This window comes from Terrapene carolina, unplaced genomic scaffold (assembly GCF_002925995.2).
Source record: "Terrapene carolina triunguis isolate 2854851 unplaced genomic scaffold, T_m_triunguis-2.0 Scaffold85, whole genome shotgun sequence".
In the NCBI taxonomy this organism is placed as follows: Eukaryota; Metazoa; Chordata; order Testudines; family Emydidae; genus Terrapene; species Terrapene triunguis.
Genome location: NW_020664436.1, coordinates 62,296,829 through 62,314,426, shown reverse-complemented (window position 1 = coordinate 62,314,426; position 17,598 = coordinate 62,296,829). Strand labels below are relative to the sequence as shown.

Here is a 17,598-nt window from a genome sequence, read left to right as displayed (position 1 = left end):
TTCAATCCTTCAGGCAAAACTCCCACTGACACCCACTAGACAGATGCTAACTATGCATTTCAGAACCCCTCAGTCAATCACACCATAAGGCTATGCATAAATAATAGAGTAATATACAATTATGAAACAATAACTTTACTTCCTTTCTGCACTGGATGAAAATTTGAGTGTAATGTGTATATTAATTTGAGTCTGTTATTTCATCAAATTGCAAAAAAAAAGGAGGTAATTGAAGATGGTCTTGTATATACAAAACTGTGTGCAGGATTTTTAACAGTACTGATTTAAAACCAGTATGCTGTCAGATTCTAATCTGGTTAATTATATCCTGTCTCCCTAACTTCCCACTGCAGTTTCATTTGAAAATGTTATTCTACATCACTTCTTAACTTACCTTTTGTGTAATGTTGCTGCATGCTGCTAAAAAGCTGACCTGTTCCAACCCCACTAGTGGCTGCATTTCAGCAGAGACTGTAGTAATCTTTCTACGCTGTATAGGGTCAGATTCTGTAGTTCTTGAAGAAGCAAAATTCCATTTGAAGCAATTGTGGGGTACATTTTCAAAGGCACAAGTGGCAATTACTCACCTCACTCACATTAAAAGTCAGTGGCAGGTCATAGATACCTAACTGCCATTTATGCCTTTGGATATCTACCTCTCTGAGGTTTGTCTGAGAAAAGACAGCAGTATCACAGCCATAGTCTATAAAATGGGATCAGTTCTGGGTCTGGTTCTGTTCAATATCTTCATCAATGATTTAGATAATGGCATAGAGAGTACACTAATAAAGTTTGTGCATGATACCAAGCTGGGAGAGGTTGCAAATGCTTTGGAGGATAGGAATAAAATTCAAAATGATCTGGACAAACTGGAGAAATGGTCTGAAGAAAATAGGATGAAGTTCAATACGGACAAATGCAAAGAACTCCATTTAGGAAGCAACAATCAGTTGCACACATACAAATTAGGAAACGACTGCCTAGGAAGGAGTACAACGGAAAAAGGTCTAGGGGTCATAGTGGATCACAAGCTAAATATGAGTCAACAGTGTAACACTGTTGCAAAAAAAGCGAACATCATTCTGGGATGTATTAGCAGGAGTGTTGTAAGCAAGACACAAGAAGTAATTCTAATCCACGCTAATTAAGCCTCAGCTGGAGTACTGTGTCCAGTTCTGTATGCCACATTTCAGGAAAGATGTGGACAAATTGGAGAAAGTCCAGAGAAGAGCAACAAAAATGATTAAAGGACTAGCAAACATGACCTATGAGGGAAGATTGAAGAAACTGGGTTTGTTTAGTCAGGAGAAGACTGAGGGGTGACATGATAGCAGTCTTCAATAACATAAAAGGTTGTTACAAGGAGGAGGGAGAAAAATTGTTCTCCTTAACTACTGAGGATAGGACAAGAAGCAATGAGTTTAAATTGCAGCAAGGACAATTTAGGTTGGACATTAGGAAAAACTTCCTAACTTCCTAAGCACTGGAATAAATTGCCTAGGGAGGTTGTGGAATCTCTGTCATTGGAGATTTTTTAAGAGCAGGTTAGATTAAGAGCTGTCAGGGATGGTCTAGGTCAGGGGTCAGCAACGTTTGGCACGCGGCTTGCCAGGGTAAGCACCCTGGCAGGCCGGGCCAGTTTATTTACCTGCTGATGCGGCAGGTTTGGCCGATCGCGGCCCCCACTGGCCGCGGTTCGCCGTCCTGGGCTAATGGGGGCGGCGGGAAGCCGCGGCCAGCACATCCCTCGGCGAACCACGGCCACGTGCCAAACCTGGCCGACCCCTGGTCTAGGTAATACTTAGTCCTGCCTTGAGTGCAGGGAACTAGACTGGAAGACCTCGGGAGGTTCCTTCCAGTCCTATGATTCTATGAAAATGCTTTGAGGTCCTTCTGCTTGAAATGTGCTACATAAAATGTATCATCATTTGTATATATGGTTTCTCATAGTCATGAGATACCAACCTGTACAAGAAAATGGGAAATGTAATATTAGATCAGACCAACGGTGCAAGAGACAGTCTCTGATAGAGCCAGTATCACATACTTCAGATGAAGGTGCTAAAAACCCCTCATGGATAATTTGGGGATAACCTGCTCCTAGGGGATGTTTCTTCCTAGCTTCTGTTAGTAGCTAGATTATGCCCTGAACCCTAAGGATTCATATTCCTTCAACAAATATCCTATCTAGTGTAAGCTCTTGGCCTGAATGATATCTTTTGATAATGAGTTCCAGGGGTTAGTTATGCATTGTGTAAAAAATATTTCCTTTAATTGGTTTTAAGTCTGTTGCCTTTCATTTTAATTGAATGTCCCCTTGATTTTGTATTATGAGAAATGATAAATAGGAGTGCCCAGTGACATTCTCTATACCATTCATTATTTTGCAAAATTTTATTGTGTTCCCTTCTCATTCATCTCCTATCCGAACTAAACACTGTGAACTATCATGCACTTTTAATGAAATAGGCAAGAATTTTGAGAAATAGCAAGAGGGTCCACATCATCTCCTCCCTGCTCGAAAATCAATGTTTCTTTGTCGAGATGGGTGGTCAGAAGAGCTGATGATGTACTCAGCAGAGTGGATTACCCCACAATTCAGTGCTATCACCCTTGCTGTTTAATGTCTACACAAATGACCAAGCAGAATCCCCTCATGTGCCAAGATTCATTTATGCTGATGCTCTTTGAATTGCCACTCAATCAGAAAGATTTGAGGATAATGAGCGCATTTTAACTGGCTCCCTGAGTGTGCCTGGAAAGTACTATTGCACATGGTTCCTAAATGCCAACTCCAGCAAGACACAAGTGTGCACCTTCCACCTGAAATACCATCAGGTCAAGTAACACTTCCAGATATTGTGGGATGGTACAGTCCTTGAGCACTATGAATATCTGGTGTACCTTGGGTCACATTAGACTGAATATTGACATTCAAAGAGCACGTAAAGAAGCTGAAAAAGAAAGTGAACTCCTAATACTGTATGTTCCAGAAACTGGCCAACACAAAATGGGGAGATGTTCCAAAAACACTCCATCTCAGTCTGTGTCACTAGACTGCAGAATACTGTACATCCGTATGGTCTTGCTTGGGCCATGCACACAAAACTGATATTGAACTCCGTCAATCCTGTAGGATCATCATAGGCACTTTGAAACCAACTCCCATGCTGTCACTATATTGCCTCACACAAATTGCACCAATATTTGTAAGATGGGATGTCTTCAGTAAAAAGGAGAAACAAAAACAGGTGCATGTGTCAAGACATCCACTGTTTGGACCCATTCAACCACACAAAATCCCACTGTGGAAGGCTACAGAGTAACAAAATGGCAGGAAATGCTGATGCTCTGGAAGAACCTGGTTCCTTTAGAACAACTCCCCCCCAGGGACTGACTTCAAACAAAACCAGTGATGTACTCAAAATGGAGTGAGAGCTGGGATGGCAAAGATGGTGACAATATGACAAAATGGAAGATGAGGAATGCTGTAAATATGAATGTGGAGAGCCTAGGCAAATACTTGAATACTGCCCGATGCAGTGCTACCTGTCAATAACTTGTTCTCCCAAAGAACTATTTGATATAAGCAACACCACCACGTCTTGGCTACAATTTTGGAGTGACAAACTATGATGATGACTAAATGTTCTGGGCCTGATTCTCATTTATGCTAAGTCCCTTTACACTGCTCTGGCACCTGTTAATCTTTCTAAAACTTTTTCAAACTCAACTTTTTTTTGGTTCTCACATATAATAGCTAATGTCTAACTGAAAAAATACAAGTGTCATTCATCCATCCATCTACAATAACCCAGTTTCTCAACTCAATTATATTTCAATGTCTGAATATCAAAATGGATTGTTCTCCAAGGAGATGGAGACAGTTATACATAGTAGTCTCCTTAAATGGATTGAATCATATAGCATGGGATTGTAGTAGTGTCATTGCCTATAAGAAAGCTTACCTGCATAGACGATTCCATCACTGAGACCACTGTTATAGCATCTTCCAAAGTTACAGTGTCCCTGAACATCAATCGAGCATGGGCTAGCAAAAATAAATAAGCATTAAAAAAAAAATGTTATTGAAGTTGAAAAGCATTTGTTTGTATTAGCAACCAGAGGCTAACAAATTCAGGCCTGATTCTGAAAACATTTACGCATGTGTTTAACTTTAAGCATAAAAATAGTCCCATTGACTTCACTGTCATAAGTGTCTGCAGAATTGGGAAAATTTAACTCCCCTTATTAGAAATGAGGTGTGTCTTCTGGATTAGAGATTCAATGACAATTTGAAGGAATTGGAAGAAAGAAAAGCAAAAGGCTATATTTAAACAACTGTAAGGTGTTCAGATACCATGATGATAAATGTAGTATAAAATAATATTTATCTATCCAAATGTCTTGATAGCAACACAAACTAACAAAAAGAAGGAAATTTAAAATTAAAGCTAACCTTTCATTCTGCGTGACAAAAGACATGATTTAAGCAATAGTCCGCACTTTGCATTTCCTTCCTTTTGTTGAAAGTTTTTTTTTCTCTTACTTAATTGGCCTCTCAGAGTTGGTAAGACAACTCCCACCTGTTCATGCTCTCTGTATGTATGTATATATATCTCCTCAATATATGTTCCATTCTATATGCAGCCGAAGATGTGGGCTGTAGCCCACGAAAGCTTATGCTCTAATAAATTTGTTAGTCTCTAAGGTGCCACAAGTACTCCTGTTCTTTTTGCGGATACAGACTAACACGGCTGCTACTCTGAAACCTTCCTTTTGTTGGTGTGTGTCACAGTCTTAATGTTATTTAAACGTGTTTTTTCCATATTATTTTTTTCTCCTGCTTTGCTTCCCATAACCACCATTACCCAAAATAGAATAAATTTTATGAATGGATATAATGCAAATAATTCTCCATACTATGCCATTCTGATTGGTTGTGTAATTATGCTGTTGGACAGTTATTTTTAAGCAAGAAAAATGGTACTTTTGTATAACACTTTGCAAATATAAAGTGCTAGTTAAGGCCCCAATCATGCAAATGCATACTTATGTAAAAGACTTTATAACATGAATAGCATGAAAGTATCTGCAGGATAAAGGCTTTAAATGATAGGAAAGTTTACAAAACAAAACAAAAACAATCCCTCTCTCCTCCCCCCCACACACAAAGAAATTCAAATAGGAACAACTGACTAATAAAAGAGACATCTTTGACAAAATAAAACATCACTCTGGGCTGAAATTTGTTATACAAAGTTACTGTATGTTCTTTTAAATTCATTTTTAAAAACTGTTAAGCCATTTTAAAGGATAAAAGAGCACTACCCTAGATATTTAACACTTCCTTTATTTTTTGTTCTTAAAACTCAAATACAGTTTTGATTTTAAAGTGAAATTTCGTAGCATGTTAGTACACAATGTGGACTGCATTCTTGGTATTTAAAATGAAATAAATGAAATGTTTATTTTTAGTAACATTATGAGATAGTAAGGGCCAAATCCTTACACCTTTCTTATGCCTTCCTCAGGCAATACTCCCTCTGGCTTCAGAGAGAGCAGGAGTGGGGTGTGATTGAAATGTGCAAGATTGGACCCAAAATTAAAGAAATAAAGCCTGAGACAGGCATTAAGTAAAAACCATGTGATTTATGTAATCCTTTACTTTTTTAGAGTGCTGTGCAAATATTAACTAATTAATTAATCCACATTTCTTGCTTAAAAATCTCTGCCTAGAAATATATTTACACAATTAGCTACAATGGACATATGCAGCTTTATTAGATTTATAAAGGAGCCAGTCATTGTGGGCTCATTGGGATAACTGACATCATGTGCCAAGTGTTTGCAGTATTGGGTCCTTAATTATCATTACTCATTTCCCTCTAACTTAACTTCTTACACTGGTTTAAATTTTTTTGGGGAGGAATATAATAAATTAAAATTCAAACTTGTTTTGTATATCTAAAAACCCCACAAAACCTATAGGTTCACTAATGCTAAAACTCCAGGAGGTTCATCCATCCCTAGTTTAGCTGGAAGGTCACTACTTAACCTATGAACTATAATTGCACTTCTAATGTGTCCATTTAAAAAAAAAAAGTTGGGCAGAAAAACAAAAACTGTCATGTGCTCACCTTCTGCTAAGCGTATCAAACTCTCTAATAAGCGAATGGTAGTTCGAGCAGCATTTCTGCAATCACTCTGCCGCTGCATCTGGTAATAACGGACAAGAATCAGGTTGCTCTCATCAGACAATTTTGGCTGTAGATTCTTTATCAGACAAAAGTAGGTTTTCATCTTTTCCATGCTCCAGAGGTTTTCTGATTTGCTTGGGCATCCTGCATAACAAGTGCTCAGTCAGTAACTTCAAAACAATGACAGAGATAAAACGCGTTCCTAAAGATTCCTGTTAAATAGGTGAATGAATGTAAAATGAGGTTTTATTACATTTTGAGCAGAAAGGGACTATCATTCTCTTAGCTCATCTATGATTTGGCCAAATTCCAGAGTGGGTTATTACATTCTATCTGTTGGGTTTCCCTCCAAGACCTTTTCCACTCAGCTTATCCAAAACACCTTGTCCAGCATGTCACTCAGGTTCTATTTCCTAGCTCCTAACATCTATACTTATTTAATTGAATTGATTTGGACATCACAGGGTTCATGTAAGAACCAACTGCTTTGCAGATTGTGTAAGGACTTATTGCTGATGTCCTCACCTTAAGACATTTCAAGCTTATCAGTTCAAGGTGTTCACACTTACCTAGCCCCAAAACACCATCTCCAGTCCACAACCTGTCACATCCTTGTTTACAGTTTAACCTTGCACTCAGATCAAGCTACATGCAAGTTTACTCATGCCCAGCATGATCTATGCCTTCACTACCTACCTAATTTTCCTACTGTTTGTTCATATTCTGCTGAAAGTTCTTGCCCTGAACTGTTTTGTAATATTGCTGTGTTTCAACCCAGGCTCCAACATCCAATCCTGCTCCTAGTAAAGTCAAAAGCAAAGCTCCCATCAATTTAAATGGGAGTAAGATCAGGCTCACTGTTTATCAGCTTGTTCAGTCTGTAAAACATCCAGGTATCTTTTGAGATGAAAAGTGACACATAAATATATGATTATCTCCTCGAGCTATCTTACATATTTTATAGGGCCAATCACTATGTGTCAGATGTGGCACAGGTGTGCACTGGAGGAGAGACTGCAAGAAGATTTTCCTCACCTTTTTATTTATTTATTATTATTACTGTAGCACCTCAGAACTCCAGGCATGGACCTGGATCTCATTGTCCAAGACACTGTACAAACACAGAACAAAAAGACAGTCTTTCTCTCAAAGAGCTTACAGTCTTAAGTATAAGACAAGAGACAACTGATGGTACAGACACATGGGGAGTACAAGGAATACAGAGACAATATTGTCTAAATAGACAAGATAGGGTAGAGGAAGAGGGACAACAAACAAGCTGAGTGAACAATATGAGGGCAGCAAATGCCATGTTAGTTCCACTTTTACTTTGTAGGGTATGTTACTTCGTAGGGGATCAGCTAAATGGAAAGGGAAGGGAAGCGGGTGTGGAGGACACGGTAGAAGGGGCAGGCATGGAGTGAGGCCGATTGAAAGTTGTCACCATCTGACAGGTGTTTAGTAATCTAGGTCAGGAGTTCTCAATCTTTTTCATTCTGAGGCCCCCTGCAACATGCTATAAAAACTACACGACCCACCTGTGCCACAACGCTTTTTCCGCATATAAAAGTCAGCATTGGCATTAGGGGGTAGCAAGCCGGGAAATTGCCTTGTGCCCCACGCGTCCTGCAAAACTAAGTTGCCCAGGCTTCAGCTGAAGCCCCAGGTGGCAGGACTCAGGGTCCCAGGCTTCAGCCCCGCACAACAGGGCTTCGGCTTTCTGCCTTGGGCCCCAGCAAGTCTAACACTGATCCTGCTTGGGGGACCCCCTGAAACCTGCCCGCGACCCCCCCCAGAAGGCCCTGGACTCCTGGTTGAGATCCACTGATCTAGGTGACAGGGATTGGTGGTCTCAGTCCTATTCCTAATGGACAGGCAACCTCATCACAACCAGCACAACTGACACCGTGCATGAAATCAAGGATCAAATGAAAATAAACTGAACTACGCTTTCAGTCACTGAAGTGGTCACTCCAAAACTGGGCTGTAGAAGATTTGGGAAAGGTCAGTGGGCAGAAGAAGCTTTATATACATTCAAAGAGTCTATTCTTACCTTTGTTTTCCAATATGAAAGAAGAAATTATGCGATCCCAGTCTTCATTTCTCGTATCTAGCAATACTAAGACCAGGTCAAATCTGCTCAATAAAGGACTGCCAAGGGCTATGTTCACGGAGATTGATTCATTAGGGTCATACTGGCCTTTTGGATTTGTTGCTGCCAATATAGTGGTTCTTGTGTTCAGCTTGCACACTAAGCTAAAGACAAAGATGATGAACATCACTATTCCATGTCATTGGATATAGAAAATAATTTTTGAGTAAAATATAAATAATCATATTTTATGTTTACATAGCACCATTCATAGAATCGCTGGTTTGTTCTTGACAAATCCATGCTGACTGTTACGTATCATCTTATTATCTTCTAGGTGTCTGCAAATTGATTGCTTAATTAATCTTTTCAGGTGTTGAAGTTAAGTTGACTGGTCTGTAATTCCCTGGGTTGTCCTTAGTCCCCTTTTTATAGATTGGTACTGTATATGCCTTTTTCCAGTTCTGTGGAATCTCCCCATCTTCCATGACTTTTCAAAGATAATCGCTAATGGCTCCGATATCTCAATTCAGGGTTTATATATATATATATATATATATATATATATATATATGCTGTTCCTATGGCTAAGCGTTTTATATCTTTTTCTACACTGAAAAAGGTATTTTCTCCTTGAATCATGTTGTCTTGGCTCCTGTGTTTTTAGGTGCAGTGGGACACTTTTGTCCCAGTAGTCACAGCACAATCCTTTCAATTAAGGCAACAGAAGAGTTATTCTAAATTTGGTTTATCACCAAGCTATTTCCAGTCGGCTCCAGGCTAGCTGCTACTTCATGTCCAGAACCTGAATGTAGGTTAGAGCCAATAATCTTAGCTTTCCGATTTACAGTATACACGACAAGAAAAGAGCATTGGCTCCCAGCCAGTACAAAGAGAGATTAAATGAACAAAGCAACATTAACTTCTCTATGTAATGTTATAATTATTTGAAAATTCCTAAGTAAATACAGTGCTTTTTAAAGCAAGTGACTGAAGCTTTGTGTGCTGAGAGCAAAACTGTGTTCTAAGTTCCCATCTACAAAACAAAATCAACTATATCAGGGGATCCAGTTAAAACATGGATCCATTTTACAAAATAGATTGAACCAAACCATAGCAAGTCCAAGTCATTAGCATGGTTCAAGTACATGGGGAGTTCCTATCCATACTGCTGGAATAGGTCATCAGGACAAGAGGACTTGTAATGGCAGACTTTCAGACTTGCACATTTGTTGTAGACAACATCCTCATGAGCGGATACTTGGCATACTGGGGATATTGTATGGCCCTACTTTATTAAAACTGCTCATATAAAAATAGCATAAAAAACATAAATATGGAGAAAAAGTTGAAAACAGATTCAGTGTTAGGTCATTGGATTAAGTTAAATACCATTCTGAAGAGTGTAATTGTTTAGGTTGACTGGGCACCCCCCTCCCCTCCCCAAAAAGCAACAGTGGTGAGCCAGGTTTCCCCTCCGCTTCAGTCCTCCCACAGTTTGGATCAGAGGGCTGCAGGGGAGGGAGCCCCAGCACACCTTAACTATTCCAAAAAGGAGCAGCCACGCTACCTGGTTGGAGTTGCCCATATTGAATTAAATACGGAAATGAGCCACTCTGTCCCCTTGGTTTATGTGTTTTGAAAGTGAAGTTCACTCTATTCTACTCCGCTCCTAAGTTTTAATGTTTATTATGCTACGGATTTTTCACTGACAACAAACACACAGTTACCTGTGAGACGTTGTCAGAGGGGACACTGGAGGTTTTGGCAGCTTGGCAGAAGACCCCAGAAGACATGGAACACAGTTTGGGATTGTGAGATAAAGGTAGTTAGCTGTACGTTTCTGCAATGAAGTGGTTAACAGTGTTGAAATTTAAGTTCATTGGGTTTCAGAGGGTTAGTTTTGTGAATGAGGCAGTCTGTTCTTGATTTTCAGATTTTTTGGGGGTGGCTGGGGGCTTATTACAACAATCTGTATCCACTAACCTCCCTTTTTGTCCTGTGACTACAGGCCACTTAATGGCCACTTCACCTTGAATGGTCCCTTAGAAAAAGTGCTAATTACCTATGCTAAACTATCTGTTCAATCTTATATTTAGCTGTGACACCCTCAGGACCTTTCCCAGACCTGAAGAAGAGCTCTGTGTAGCTCAAAAGCTTGTCTCTCCCACCAACAGAAGCTGGTCCAATAAAAGATGCTACTTCACCCACCTTATCTCACAGATATTTTTCAGTCTGTTTCCAGGCTTAGACAGAAATTAATCATTTTATACTTGATTCACATTTGGAAGGCAACAGTCTGGACTAGAAACATACGGATCTATTCTCTGCTATGTTTGTTACATTAGCTACGGGCAGTTGTGCCTGTGTAAGGTTAATGTAAAGCGGGACTTGCCCCTAGTGAACTGTGCCTGCGCACTTCTGAGGTGATTTTCCCCGTCTGCACAGTAGGCAGTTGCAGTTATGCTGAAAAGAACTGTGAACTGAGCTGTAAGCTCCAACATGGGTACAGATTAAACCAGGGGTCGGCAACCTTTCAGAAGTGGTGTGCCGAGTCTTCATTTGTTCACTCTAATTTAAGGTTTTGCGTGCCAGTAATACATTTTAATGTTTTTAGAAGGTCTCTTTCTATAAGTCTATAATATATAACTAGACTATTGTTGTATGTAAAGTAAATAAGGGTTTTAAAATGTTTAAGAAGACTAATTTAAAATTAAATTAAAATGCAGAACCCCCCGGACTGGTGGCCAGGACCCGGGCAGTGTGAGTGCCACTGAAAATCGACACGCGTGCCATAGGTTGCCTACCCCTGGGTTAAACCAAACGGGAGGTGGTTAGCAGAAATCCACAACCAGGACCAAGGCAATATGTTTAGCGATTCATTAACTCAGAGAAGGTTAGTGCACCAGATGGTGAAGTAGGTGTGTTGGCTTGCTTTTGTAAATAGAATGAGATCAGTGGCTTACTTGGCTTAGCATTTGTGGAAGAAGCAAGTCTTGAGGAGGAATTTAAACGAGGAGAGGCCATTCAGCACACAGCAATATGGGAAAAAACCCTGGAATGGTTATGGAAGAAACAGATGAATGGGGTCTCAAAGTTGTTGTCATTGGCTGAGGATGTGGGGTGCAGGAAAAACTAAAAAGAGACAGGGGCAAATAAGGAGGGAGGGACAGAGCCTAAAGTGCCTTGTGTGTGGGGGGGGGGGGGGGGGGGGCGCGAGGCAAATAGCTTGAATTTGATGTGTGTGGAAAAGGGAGCGTCAGTGGAGATATTCAAAATAGGGAGTCGGTTTGAAAGGCCAAGAAGATGTGGATATCAGGATACCAAAGAGGAGGAGATTATGGCAATCAACACAGGAGACGATTTGGGCCTGGACAAGAGTTGTGTGTGACTAGACAGGAAGAAAAGGTTTGATTTCAAATATATGTTATGCAGGAAAAACCAGCAAGATATTGGACACAGTCTAGATGTAAAGAGAAAGGGAGGAATTAAAGACTCCCAGGTTCCAAGCATTAGTGACAGGGAGAATGGTGGTACGTTCATCAGTGACAGAGAATGGGAGGAAAGTTTTGGATGAAAGACAGGAGACCAGATTATCTGCAGTGGCTCTATGTCTTCATAAGCCAGACCATTTGTACGCAAGTACCTAAATTTAGGGTTTAGGAACCTAACTTTAGGCATCCAGGTTTGACTTTTTTGTGTGTGCATAGTCTGCTGGCACCAGAATCTACAAAGGAGATCAATTGGTGCCCTCACCTCAGATAGCAAGGTCACTTAATTGCAAGGTCATTCTCCAAATTTAACTCCTCCAGCACCCTGCAGTCCTCAGATTCTGAGGTAAATGCACTCTTTCAGTATGTCTGCATGTCTTGTCAAACAATGGTATTTTCTACATAGCTAAGAATTTACTGCCTCATAAACCAGCTAACGGATTTCAGTTATGTAAATAACTCATTTATGAGTGGGCTCTTTAAGAAGACCTACCTCCTTAACCTCAAGTTCTGGATAAGATAGGATAATAGCAGGACCTGAGGAGGCAGGGATAAAGGTGGATTAAAACCAGCTTTGTATCCCTCCACCCCCCAAGGCTGAGGACAGCTATGGGCCAATTCAGTCCCTGGTGTAATTTAGAGCAGCCTCAAGACTGCTCTAACTTACACAGGCAGCCACAACACCCTTGAAGCCTTTCTGCTGGATCAAGATCACTGGAATGCAAAGTGATCCTCCCACCTCCTCCCACCCTTGACACATCTGAACTGGAGAGAGGGTGGGATAGAACTGGCTATCCTGGCTCTGTGCCAGCCAGAGATTCTGCTACTTTAGGGAAATCTCCAGCTGTTCCATTAGGGAGGCTGTCTGTCTCCTTTGTGGACAGACTGAGGATTTGGCCAGTAGCTTCACTTGCCACAGAATTAAAAAATCTAAGTTTTCAGAAGTAGCATATACCATTTTCCCTTCACAGGTTAGTGGCCAGTAGTCTCTTTCATGAGATGGGCCACCATATAAAAACAAGTAGCCTGGGAATTGCTCCCTCTTCTTTTGCTGCTTGACTAATTATTTGCCATTCATGGAGGAAAAAGAAAAAAGTGTTTTCAGTCCTGGCTTCTGAACTGCAACTCACATTTTAAAAAAATGCCTCACTCTCCACAGTACCCCATAGCCCACCACTCTCCAAAACACTCTTCTTAACATGCCCTCTTCATATGCAATGGCCAGATTTTCCAAAGATGATGCAGGGGATCCAAAAGTATTTTATTCATATGCATCCATTGGTCCATTGCACCCGCCTTTGAAATTTTGACTCATAGTTTAAGAGTATCTTTTAAAACAAAAATGTATAGTACGGTATAGGAAAGATTTAAATTGGTCAGAGGGGCAAATCTAAATCTAACATTCATTTTAATATTTCGGAATTCAGGGGAAAGATATTTTGTTATTTCATCACATGCATTTAAATGCCACTTACCCTGCCTTAGCTACACTGATGGTTTGTTGCTCCATTGCTTCATGTATGCTGGTTCTGTCATGTTCCTTGATGCTATTAAACTCATCAATACAACAAAGACCTCCATCTGCAAGCACGAGTGCTCCAGCTTCCAAATTCCATTCTCCAGAATCCTTCACCGCAGTTACCGTCAAACCTGAAGAATATTTATTTACATTCAGTCTTTTTCAAAAATGTGTGTGTGCATTTGGGGGGGGGGGGAAACGCGGATTAAATATACTAGCTAGTGCCAGGAAGAGAGAATGCAGGCAATGTGCAAGCTTCAATGCAGAGGTCTGCTAAAGCACCTCAATTCAGACCTACTGGTACGACATCCCATCTATTATAGTCCAGGTAATGGTCTGTGGAGCAAAATCTGCCAAGCATGCCAAATTTTGAGGTGATGGTTTTATGATATGAACAAATTTACAAAAGGAACTAAATTCGTCGAGTCAAGCAAACTCAATGATATTAGCAAAGTTATACCAGGAATACATCTGACCCACTATCAACACTTAAAGCATATATAAGCCTCAAAAGGCCATGCAACAAACTCTGCAAAATAAAAATATTTTAACATATCTTTTAACAGAGACCCACTCCCCAGTTCACGAAACAGAAGTGATAGACTAAACTTCGAACTTGTTCTGACAGAGTTTCTCTTTGATTTTTGGGTTCATTTGAACATTAAATTTAAAGTGAAACCTGAGAGTGGAAATGCATGGGAACTAAAACCAAAGAAAAAGTTCCCCAAAGCATCTGCAAATGGAAACTGCTGATTGTGACTGCTGTAATTAAGTCTCACAGCTCTGAGTGCATGAAGAGTTTGAACTGCTGCCTGACCTGTTTCTTGTTTACATATCAAGACTATTCAATTTTCACTTTCTCCAGTGAGTCAGTTTTTTCTCTGATACAGTAGTTAGTTCTGAAAAGGAGTTAACTTTAGGACAATGGTACTAGTAAGTATTTATGTAACATTTGGGATTGCAGCTACAACTACTAGAATGGCCATCCATCCTTAAACATCTGCAACTCCCCTTCTCCCCTTCCCTGATCTCTATCTGTTACCTCTTCTGTCTAGTTCCCCTAGTTTCTCCCTCTCCAGCTCTTTTTTCTCCACTCCATCACTGCTTGAATTACAAATGGTCCTATGACCCACACTCCATAGCTCCTAAAGATGTTATGGAGTGCTAGGGCCACATCCAGTCCAAAGATCCTCCCGCTAGGACTGCAATGGGCCCAAAGACCTTAATGGAGCACTGGAACCAGAAATCACAACCTTTTGGCTGGTGCACAGTTCTTGTGAGTGCAATTCTGTACTCCCAATAGTCAGTGAAGAGTCAATGAAAATGGAAATTTCTTACTGACATATTGCATGTTTTTTAGGGAGATTCGCTAAGATGAACCCTAGTTCTCTTGGGTTTTAGTTCACCGATCTAACCGCAGGACAACGTAGGCAGTACATCACCTTGCTGGTTTAATAGCAGAATTACAAAAACCAAAATAAATTCTAGCCCTGTGATAGATAGGTATAGAACAGGGGTGGGCAAACTACGGCCCGTGGGCCACATCTGGCTCGTCAGATCATTTAATTCGGCCCTCAGCTCCTGACGGGGAGCGGGGTCGGGGGTTTACCCCGCTACGGTTCTCCAGCCGGGGAGTGGGGTCGGGGGCTTGCCCCGCTTCACGTGGCTCCCAGGAAGCAGCCGGCATGACCCCCGCTCCGGCTGCTACGTAGCACGTAGACGTGTGGCCAGGCGGCTCTGCGCGCTGCCTCGTCCGCAGGTGCCGCCCCCACAGCTCCCATTGGCCAGGAACTGTGGCCAATGGGAGCTGCGGGGGCGGTGCCTGCGGACGGGGCAGCATGCAGAGGCGCCTGACTGCGCCTCGGAGCTGGAGGTGGGACATGCTTCTGGGAGCTGCCTGCGGTAAGCGCTGCCCGGAGCCTGCACCCCTGAGCCCCCCTGCGCCCAATCCCCTGCCATAGCCCTGATACCAATCCCACCCTCCAAACCCCTCGATTCCAGCCTAGAGCCCCCTCTTATACCCCAAGCCCCTCATCCCCACCCCCACCCCACAGCCCACACCCCCAGTCAGAGCCCTCCCCCCCTATGCCCCAACAACCTGCCATCCCTGATCCCCCTCCTGCCCTTTGAACCCATTGGTCCCAGCCTGAAGCACCCTCCTGCACCCCAAACCCCTCATCCTTGGCCCCACCCCAGAGCCCGCATCCCCAGCTGGAGCCCTCACAACCCTCGCCTGTACCGCAACCTCCTGCCCCAGCCCTGATGCCCCTCCTGCCCTCAGAACCCCTCGGTCCCAGCCTGGAGCCCCCTCCTGTACCCCAAACCCCTCATCCCCAGCCCCACACCAGAGCCCTCACCCCCGTCCCCAACCTGCAGCCCCCTCTCGCACCCTGAACTCCTCATTTCTGGCCCCACCCCAGAGCCCGCATCCCCAGCCAGAGCCCTCACCCCCTCCCGCACCCCTACCTCCAATTTCGTGAGCATTCATGGCCCGCCATACAATTTCCATATCCTGATGTGGCCGTCAGGCCAAAATGTTTGCCCACCCCGGTATAGAAAGTACTAGTGAACACTGATCACATATTCAGTACAGCAGTGGTTCTCAAAGCCGGTCCGCCACTTGTTCAGGGAAAGCCCCGGCGGGCCAGGGTGGTTTACCTGCCGCGTCCGCAGGTTCGGCCGATTGCGGCTCCCACTGGCCACGGTTCGCCGCTCCAGGCCAATGGGGTCTGTGGGAAGCGGTGCAGGCTGAGGGATGTGCTGGCCTCCCCGCAGCCCCCATTGGCCTGGAGCGGCGAACCGCGGCCAGTGGGAGCCGCGATCTGCCGAACCTGCGGACGCGGCAGGTAAACAAACTGGCTTGGCCCGCCAGGGGCTTTCCCTGAACAAGCGGCAGACCGGCTTTGAGAACCACTGCAGTACAATATAATTTCTTTGTAAATACAGATCAAGACTGCCCCCTGCACTGGAAGAACGTACAGGAGAGAGCCATCTGAGAGGAAAACTCACTGTGATCTCAGGGATCTGCTGAAGACCACAGGCTTCCACACAGAATCTCTGTGCCCCAGCACTGCCCTCCAGCCCTCTACAGCTCTGCTGTGGCTCCCTGTCAGCATAACTCAGGCTTTCCAGGCAGGCAGTAGCCCCTAAAACACTGTCTTACATAGACACTCTATTACACTCAAGAAATTAATTAATTAATTTTCAGAAATTAATACAGTCTGAGTCTGTATTTAATTGAGAGTAGATTCCCCATAGAGTTGAGAGAGACAATTAGCATTTCACCCAGCCCTGCCCATCTTGTCCCCTCCCCAGCCACAGATCTCTGACCTTGCCAGCTGCTCTCTTCAGAGGCTGGAGATAAGAAACCTGGTGCCACAGATCTGGGTCACTGCCCCATCCTCCATATGCAAACAGTGAGATCTTCATGCAGAAGGCCCCTTCCCCATGGACCTTGAGGGGATGTTCAAGCCCATTGTACCTCACTTCCTGATTTATGATTTCACCTTAAAGCATTTTGATTTTTTTCTACACATCTAAGTATGCCATGGTGGTGAGCTGTGGGTAATGTAGGTTGCTTCTGGCAGAACATGCTTGTGCAATAGCTTTCCTAAAGCTGAGATTTCTCTAGGTACTTGAATGAGGATCAATTCCGTTTAAACATTAAGGCTCCAAACCCACAGTGAGCTCTGTGCAGGCTGCCCCGTATGCCCACGGTGGAGCTCATTGTAGGATCACGGCCTATAACAATTATTCTTCCACATCCTCATAAACTAGCATCCCTTTTACTGAAAAGCCATTTATGGAAAGCATGCCCTGAAACATAACATAAGCTTGATCCCACAGCCCTTTCTCACGTACTCACTAGTCAAATGAACAGTGCCATTGACTTCAATGGCTTTAATTGTATGAGTCCTGGTCTACAGTAGGAATTTACTTCTGTATAGCTACATCTCTCTGGGGTGTGAAAAATCCACACCCCCGAGAGACCTGGCTCCTGACCTAACCCCTGATGTAGACCAGGGCTAGCGTGTGCTACTGCTTCTTGGGGAGGTGGATTACCTACACTGACAGGAGAGCCCTCCCATCAAGCATAGATCGTATCTACATTGAAGGACTACAGTGGTGCAGATGCAGCATTTTAAGAGTAGACAAGCTCTCAGGAAGGACTACTCATGTAAGGGTTTCATGGTTTAACATGCAACATTGTAAATCAGGAGTAAAGCCAATGGGGTTAACAGATTTAAAACTAGCAAAAGAAAAAAAATCAGCAACTACATCTTTGTTTTCCTTATG

At 42.7% G+C, this 17,598-nt stretch overlaps 1 protein-coding gene across 2 annotated transcripts in view; it reads right to left on the bottom strand.

Annotated features, from left to right (window-relative positions):
- MCM9 (minichromosome maintenance 9 homologous recombination repair factor) overlaps positions 1-17,598 on the bottom strand; it is a 74,926-nt gene that overhangs the window by 8,632 nt on the left and 48,696 nt on the right. For both annotated transcript variants that reach the window (XM_024205386.3, XM_024205385.2), the window contains exons 8-11: positions 13,259-13,433; positions 8,254-8,456; positions 6,141-6,344; positions 3,969-4,051 (exon numbers count right to left, since the gene is read on the bottom strand). In XM_024205386.3, the coding sequence (XP_024061154.2) occupies positions 3,969-4,051; positions 6,141-6,344; positions 8,254-8,456; positions 13,259-13,433 (665 nt within the window). The remainder of the gene's footprint in view (positions 1-3,968; positions 4,052-6,140; positions 6,345-8,253; positions 8,457-13,258; positions 13,434-17,598) is intronic.